The sequence below is a fragment of the Cyclopterus lumpus genome, chromosome 18, assembly GCF_009769545.1.
Source record: "Cyclopterus lumpus isolate fCycLum1 chromosome 18, fCycLum1.pri, whole genome shotgun sequence".
Classification (NCBI taxonomy): domain Eukaryota; kingdom Metazoa; phylum Chordata; class Actinopteri; order Perciformes; family Cyclopteridae; genus Cyclopterus; species Cyclopterus lumpus.
Genome location: NC_046983.1, coordinates 1,200,664 through 1,209,471, shown reverse-complemented (window position 1 = coordinate 1,209,471; position 8,808 = coordinate 1,200,664). Strand labels below are relative to the sequence as shown.

General features: G+C 41.8%; 1 protein-coding gene across 1 annotated transcript; it reads right to left on the bottom strand.

Annotated features, from left to right (window-relative positions):
• Positions 1-3,294: 3,294 nt before the first annotated feature.
• On the bottom strand, positions 3,295-5,409 carry LOC117748068 (DEAD-box ATP-dependent RNA helicase 42-like). Its single transcript, XM_034557693.1, has 2 exons — positions 4,497-5,409; positions 3,295-4,051 (listed from the first exon to the last, which is right to left on the bottom strand). Exons 1-2 carry the CDS (start codon positions 5,275-5,277, stop codon positions 3,843-3,845), a joined length of 990 nt encoding a protein of 329 aa, XP_034413584.1. The 5' UTR covers positions 5,278-5,409; the 3' UTR covers positions 3,295-3,842.
• Between the last annotated feature and the right edge of the window lie 3,399 nt (positions 5,410-8,808).

Below are 8,808 nucleotides of genomic sequence, written 5' to 3'. Positions count from 1 at the left end.
TTACCAGAGAGGCCAGGCAGCTCCCCGTCGGAGTCCCTGTCCCCGTCTGTCAACAACAACAACAACAACAACAACAACACAGTACTGGTACTTCAGTAAGGTTGGACTTTTAGCAGTGTGGTATTAGCACAATACTTTTACAATAAGTACATGTCCTTGTACTTTAGTAAGGTATTTTCTCAGTGTGGTATTAGTACAATACTTTTACTATAAGTACATGTACTTAAGTAAGATTGTACTTGTAGGGTAGCATTTCCTCAGTATTTCCTTTGTGGGTTATTAGTACAACCTTTTTAGTATAAAGTACAATTACTTTAGTATGGTTGTACTTGTAGGGTAGTATTTCCTCAGTGTGGTATTAGTACAATACTTTTACTATAAGTACATGTACTTTAGTAAGGTATTTTCTCAGTGTGGTATTAGTACAATACTTTTACTATAAGTACATGTACTTTAGTAAGGTATTTTCTCAGTGTGGTATTAGTACAATACTTTTACTATAAGTACATGTACATGTACTTTAGTAAGGTATTTTCTCAGTGTGGTATTAGTACAATACTTTTACTATAAGTACATGTACTTGTACTTTAGTAAGGTATTTTCTCAGTGTGGTATTAGTACAATACTTTTACTATAAGTATATGTACATGTACTTTAGTAAGGTATTTTCTCAGTGTGGTATTAGTACAATACTTTTACTATAAGTACATGTACTTTAGTAAGGATGTACTTTTAGCATAGTATTTCCTCAGTGTGGTATTAGTACAATACTTTGAACTCGTAACTTTATAGACTTGAGCATTGTTAGCTTAGCTAAAGTAGCTTTTAATAGTGTGTATCTTATGTATGCAGCTATCAATGTATTCAAATCTAACATATAACATAGAGGAATGAATTCTATAATAAATCATTAAACATCATCTTTTCAACTTCAGAACCCTTTAAATAAGACTTGTGTAACCAGGAAGTAAAGTTAAACAAAGTTAACTAGCTAGTTAACTTATGTTGAGTAGTTAACTAGCTAGCTAGTTAACTACTCAACATAACTAGCTTAGCTAGCTAACTAGCTGACTTCCTTTCCGGTGGACCTCCGAGATGCGGTTCAAAGGACCCTGAAAGATCCCCGGTACCGACCGTTTAGCCACAGTGACGTTAAAATAAAGCGAAGTAAAGAAGATTAAAGTATTAAAACGTCCAGAAATACTGCATCGCGAGCTAAAGCTAGCGCCGCCGCATTTAAGCTAGCGAACGGCCGGTTAGATGACCGTTAATTACACGGTTATAGCCGTTAAACACCTACCGCCTCGTTCTGACGCCATTTCTTTTCCCGGTGGATCGTTACCGGATTAAAATATCAACGAGCTCGAAACACGAAGTGACGTCACTGACGTACTTCAATTAAAACTGCACCTGGAAACTAATTTTTGCAATTTGCGCAAATCAACTAGCAGACGTTTTGATTGACATGGAGGCCAAGCCCCGAGGAGCCAATCGGCGCGTGTATTGAGGCACGGAGGGGCGGGATCTACACTTAAAATAAAGTTTAAAATGTGTTGGCATAATACCAACAAATAAAAATAAATAAAACATATAGATTTTAAAAATAAAATTAATGAAGAAATAAAAATGCTATTAATGAATAATAAAAAGTAAATAAATAAAAAGTGATTTTTTTTTCTTATTTAAAAGTAAAAAAAAGCTGTTACCAGTTCAAATAAAAAAATACATTAAACTTGAATTAATACAATTAAATAATTAAATAATTAATTAAGTTTCAAAATGTAATTAAAAGTTAACATTTTAACATAGTGAAGAAGAAAAAATAAAGATAAAACTTAAAATAAAGCATAACAAATAAAAAAATATATATATATTTACACTTTTTTAAATAAAAAAACATTTTAAAAAAATGTTGAAAAAAAAAAAAATAGTTAAAAATGTATTTCAAGTAAAGAAATGTGTTACCATAATTAAAGTTTAAAATGTTTTTAATTAATGACATTGAACCAAAAATAAAACGTAAAAATTGAAAAATAGAATTAATAAATAAATAAAATGTTTAAAAATCTAATTAAAAGCACAACACATGTATTACCATAATTAAAATAAAGAGTACATCAAACATAACAAATTAAACATTTTAAAAAAATGTCCTTGACCCTGTGATGTTTTGCAGAGGTCAAGGAGAAGTGGTTAAGGAATAGACAATAGGAGGTACTTTGACTATTCGACCGCAGCCATGTTATCTTCAAAATAAATCATTAGTACATGTTGCATTATATTATTGAAGGGATCCATCCATCCATCCATCCATTATCTTATCCGGGGTCGGGTCGCGGTGGCAGCAGGTCCAGCAGGCCGACCCAGGCCTCCCTCTCACCCGCAACACTTTCCAGCTCATTCTGGGGGATCCCGAGGCGTTCCAAGGCCAGCCGGGAGATATAATCTCTCCACCGGGAGATATAATCCCTCCACCGGGAGATATAATCCCTCCACCGGGAGATATAATCCCTCCACTGGGAGATATAATCCATATAATCCCTCCACTGGGAGATATAATCCCTCCACTGGGAGATATAATCCCTCCACCGGGAGATATAATCCCTCCACCGGGAGATATAATCCCTCCACTGGGAGATATAATCCCTCCACCGGGAGATATAATCCCTCCACCGGGAGATATAATCCCTCCACTGGGAGATATAATCCCTCCACTGGGAGATATAATCCCTCCACTGGGAGATATAATCCCTCCAGCGTGTCCTCGGTCTTCCCCGGGGCCTCCTACCAGTTGGAGAGATGTTTTTTTATTCAGAAATAAAGTAGTGACGGTTTCCTCTTGGCTGTTACCTGTTTATGAATACAAATGTAATAATTATGAATGGGAAAATGAATCTTTCAATTATGGTAAAAGTAAAGGGCTGTGAGGATTTATTAATAAATGTAATGTAAAAAAAGAAAAGAAAAAGTAATCTATTTAAATTAAGTAAAAAGTAAAGCGCTGTGAGAATTGAGTAATCAATAAATGAAATGTATTATTAACTAATAAAGATAAAACATGTAATATATTTAAATGGAGTAAAAATAAAGAGCTGCACGTAAAAACATTTATTAACAATTAACCGGCACAGCCCTCTTAGATTACCATGGTAACGTAAATGAACACTAACACCCCTCCCCCCGCGAGAGAGAACAAAGTCCATCGTCCGTCTCATCAGGACCCCGAAGAGTCCAAAAACAATATTAATGCTGAGAAAGCCGATCACAACAAATATTGATTGATGGAATCAGAAATAAAGAATCAAAAGTGTCTTGTTTTTATTTGTGTGAGCTAGAAGTCTGTTTCCTCCTCCTCAAACGGGCCTCGGCATCAACACACCGGACGGAATGATTTTCAATATAATTTGAAAATATTTAACACAGGTCTAACAACTAAATAAGAAAATAGCTGAAAAACTAGTCAGAGAATTTTCTTTTAACAAAAATGTATTCAAGTGTATTCAAATAAGCAAAAGTCTCTGCGATACCTCATATTAGAACATCTACCAGTACACTATGTTCTCCACTGGGTGTATGAACCACATGGCACAAACAATAACGACACTTGACATTTACGTCCATCTGACGTTATTCCGAGTGTTTGATGGAGCTGATGCGATGCTAGCTTAGCATCGATCGAACCAAACCCCATTCAGAAAACAAGCGTTGTAAAAAGTTGCCTGCTTGTCATCTTGCGTAGAAAACCAACAAAACATTATTATTTCGGCTTCCCTTTTATCCGTCCGTTGAAATTAAATCAAAGCAAAATCAGTTTATTCTGGTTTCAAGTCTCTGAACAATGTTCAAGAAGACGAAGCAGCGTGGCCGGCGTGCGTCGGGGGGCAGGAAAGGTTTCCCGACGCCAGCTGTACGGTTTCCCCTGCGTTGTGAGTGCACTGGTGGACCCTGAGGTAAGGTGGACCCTGAGGGAAGGTGGACTTGAGCAGGTCCAGGAAGTCCGGTTCCTTCAGGCCTCGGGGACACCTCAGCTTCTGCACCGGGGACTTCAACCCTAACACACAAACACACAGTCAACACAACATGCTGCATCGCTGACTTAACTGCACCAACGTGAACCAAACTTCCAGAACCAAGCGGTGGTCGTGGCCCAGTCGGTGCCGAGTGTTTCTCTACAACTAAATATCTCTGAAACCAAACATGACTATAAAGACCTGGGTATTCATTCAAATACTGACATGTTGTGGAAGAGCAGCTTCTCTCTTTTGTTCCAGAAAACAGGCAAACATTCCAGATGGGTAAGAATCGATCGACTCGGTTCTTTGGAGCGACATCTCGGCCCCTCCTCTACTGCGGTACTATTAAACCACTACTTCCTGCTGCCATTGACGGAACACCGAAAACATGTTTATTGATGTTGGGGAAACTAAATGTGCCGTCAAACTATATTTATTGTTTGTTATTGACCTAATTAACTCAACTTCCTGTTGGACTCTTACCGTCTTCTGTGAGCGAGTCGGCCTGAGGGTCCTGACCGACTCGGGGGTTCAGAGGAGCCCCCCCACTGCGCCGCCTCCTCTTCACAGACGGACCTCCGCTAGAAAGAGAAAAACAAACTGCTGATCCATCGTTCAGCCTCATCTGAAGTGGTGACATCACATCCTGTTTGGTCCTTGTATTCGGTATCTGATGACCCAGGTCCCTCAGAGCCTCCTGATCCAGACTGGTGCTCTTTGTTTGGACTCCTTGCCTCCTACTCCTCCTCCTCCTCCTCCCAGCTATGCTCTCCCTCGGCTCCTCGTCGTTCTTGTCTGGTTTAAAGTTGTCGTCGTCGTCGTCGTCCTCCTCCTCCTCCTCCTCCTCCTCTCCATTGTCAGCAGCAGGAAGATCGGCTTCTTCTCCTGACACCCCGAGTCGTTCGGTTTCCGCTGGTCGTTTTCGCCTCGACTTCCTCCTCATCCTCCTCCTCCTCTCAGCTTTGCTCTTCCTCGGCTCCTCGTCGTTCTTGCCTGGTTTCAAGTAGTTTTTCTCCTCCTCCTCCTCCTCCTCCTCCTCCTCATTGTCAGCAGCAGGAAGATCGGCTTCTTCTCTCGACATCCCGCGTCGTTCAGATTCCGCTGGTCGTTTTCTTAACTTCCTCCTCCTCTTCCTCCTCCTCTCAGCCCTGTTCTCCCTTGACTCCTCGTCGTTCTTGTTTGGTTTCAAGTCGTCCTCTTTCTCCTCCTGCTCCTCCTCGTCTCCATTGTCAGCAGCAGGAAGATCACCTTCTTCTCCCGACATCCCGCGTCGTTCGGTTTCTGCTAGTCGTTTTCTTAACTTCCTCCTCCTCTTCCTCCTCTCAGCCTTGCTCTCCCTTGACTCCTCATCGTTCTCGTCTGGTTTCAAGTCGTCCTCTTTCTCTTTCTCCTTCTCCTTCTCCTCCTCCTCCTCCTCCTCCTCCTCCTCCTCCTCCTCCTCCTCCCGGTTGTCAGCAGCAGGAAGATCGCCTTCTTCTCCAGACTTCCCTCGTTGTTCGGTTTCCAATCGTCGTTTTCGCCTCAACTTCCTGTGCGGACGATCAGCTTTGTGACTGTTGAGGGACCTGAAGCAGGAAATAAGGGTTTCATTGTTGAAACGTGTGCAGCGATGCTTTTAACTCAAACACTGAACACTAAACGAGAATATACTCTGGTGGTTTCATGGCAAGTACCTTCTTTAAATAAGTTTATCTGTACTATTGTATTTGCTGTATTGGGGCTACTACATTGCTAGTCTGTACTGGCTGATCCTATCCTTAATTCAGCTTTGGCAGGAAGTAGAGATTCTTGTCAACCTTGATCTCCACTGAGGATAAAGACCTAGGAGTCTTTCATTGGAGTCAAGACTTGGAGGATAAAGACCTAGGAGTCTTTCATTGGAGTCAAGACTTGGAGGATAAAGACCTAGGAGTCTTTCATTGGAGTCAAGACTTGGAGGATAAAGACCTAGGAGTCTTTCATTGGAGTCAAGACTCGGAGGATAAAGACCTAGGAGTCTTTCCTTGGAGTCAAGACTTGGAGGATAAAGACCTAGGAGTCTTTCATTGGAGTCAAGACTCGGAGGATAAAGACCTAGGAGTCTTTCCTTGGAGTCAAGACTCGGAGGATAAAGACCTAGGAGTCTTTCCTTGGAGTCAAGACTCGGAGGATAAAGACATAGGAGTCTTTCCTTGGAGTCAAGACTCGGAGGATAAAGACCTAGGAGTCTTTCCTTGGAGTCAAGACTCGGTGGATAAAGACCTAGGAGTCTTTCCTTGGAGTCAAGACTCGGAGGATAAAGAACTAGGAGTCTTTCGTTGGAGTCAAGACTCGGAGGATAAAGAACTAGGAGTCTTTTCTTGGAGTCAAGACTCGGAGGATAAAGAACTAGGAGTCTTTCGTTGGAGTCAAGACTCGGAGGATAAAGAACTAGGAGTCTTTTCTTGGAGTCAAGACTCGGAGGATAAAGACCTAGGAGTCTTTCCTTGGAGTCAAGACTCGGAGGATAAAGACCTAGGAGTCTTTCCTTGGAGTCAAGACTCGGTGGATAAAGACCTAGGAGTCTTTCCTTGGAGTCAAGACTCAGAGGATAAAGACCTAGGAGTCTTTCCTTGGAGTCAAGACTTGGAGGATAAAGACCTAGGAGTCTTTCCTTGGAGTCAAGACTCGGAGGATAAAGACCTAGGAGTCTTTCGTTGGAGTCAAGACTCGGAGGATAAAGACATAGGAGTCTTTCGTTGGAGTCAAGACTCGGAGGATAAAGACCTAGGAGTCTTTTGTTGGAGTCTTCGGGGGTGGCTGAGTCCAAAACTGCTCTGTGAGTATGTGTTTACTTGCCATACCTGTGCGTATATCAACTTGTAGATACAATAGGCCTCAGACTCCTTTACAGATTTACCAAAATCCCTCCTGTTATCTTTCCCACCCGCTCCACACACCCAGCCCCTCGTCACAGGGGCCTCTGGAACTGTCAGTCAGCTAACCGCAAGGCAGACTTAATTTCTGGCTTTGCTATCAAGCAACCGCTGGACTTCCTGGCTCTCACTGAGACCTGGATCACACCAGACAACATCTACCCCTGCTGCTCTCTCCTTTGCCTTCTCCTTCAGCCATTCATCCAGACCCTCTGTTCGGGGTGGTGGCACAGGTCTACTCATGTGGAACGAGCTCCTCACAAACATCAGGACAGCACAAAGTCTCTACATCTTCCGCCGGAAACTAAAAACACATCTTTTCCGACTAAACCTTGAATAAAAACAGATTAACACTTCAGTGGCATTTGAATGGCACTTACTTATGGTATTACTCTGGCACTACTCTGGCACTACTATGGCACTACTCATGGCACTACTCAGACACTACTATGACACTACTCTGACACTACTATGGCACTACTATGGCACTACTATGGCACTACTCTGGCACTACTATGGCACTACTATGACACTACTATGACACTACTATGGCATTACTATGGCACTACTCTGGCACTACTATGGCACTACTATGGCACTACTATGGCACTACTATGGCATTACTATGGCATTACTATGGCACTACTCTGGCACTACTATGGCACTACTATGGCACTACTATGGCACCACTATGGCACTACTATGGCACTACTATGGCATTACTATGGCATTACTATGGCACTACTATGGCACTACTATGACACTACTATGGCACTACTATGGCACTACTATGGCATTACTATGGCATTACTATGGCACTACTATGGTATTACTATGGTATTACTATGGCACTACTATGGTATTACTATGGCACTACTATGGTATTACTATGGTATTACTATGGCACTACTATGGTATTACTATGGCACTACTATGGCACTACTATGGCATTACTATGGCATTACTATGACACTACTATGGCATTACTATGGCACTACTATGGCATTACTATGGCATTACTATGACACTACTATGACACTACTATGACACTACTATGGCATTACTATGGCACTACTATGGCACTACTATGGCACTACTATGGCACTACTATGGCACTACTATGGCACTACTATGGCACTACTATGGCACTACTATGGCACTACTATGACACTACTATGACACTACTATGACACTACTATGGCACTACTATGGCATTACTATGGCACTACTATGGCACTACTATGGCATTACTATGGCACTACTATGGCACTACTATGGCACTACTATGGCACTACTATGACACTACTATGACACTACTATGGCATTACTCTGGCACTACTCTGGCACTACTCTGGCACTACTCTGGCACTACTCTGGCACTACTCTGGCACTACTCTGGCACTACTCTGGCACTACTCTGGTATTACTATGGCACTACTATGGCACTACTATGGCACTACTATGGCACTACTATGGCATTACTATGACACTACTATGACACTACTATGGCACTACTATGGCACTACTATGGCACTACTATGGCACTACTATGGCATTACTATGGCATTACTATGGCATTACTATGGCATTACTATGGCATTACTATGGCACTACTATGGTATTACTATGGCACTACTATGGCACTAGTAGGGCACTACTATGGCATTACTATGGCATTACTATGGCACTACTATGGCATTACTATGGTATTACTATGGCACTACTATGGTATTACTATGGCACTACTATGACACTACTATGGCACTACTATGGTATTACTATGGCACTACTATGGTATTACTATGGCACTACTATGGCACTAGTATGGCACTACTATGGCACTACTATGGCACTACTATGGTATTACTATGGTATTACTATGGCACTACTATGGTATTACT

What these genes read in the sequence shown, in the direction of transcription:
- LOC117748068 (XM_034557693.1), bottom strand. Translation starts at nt 5,277, where the DNA reads ATGTCGGGAGAAGAAGGTGATCTTCCTGCTGCTGACAATGGAGACGAG. An exon ending in CGACTCGCTCACAGAAGACG is followed by an intron (nt 4,052 to 4,496) that starts GTAAGAGTCCAA and finishes TTTGTGTGTTAG; the next exon opens with GGTTGAAGTCCCCGGTGCAG.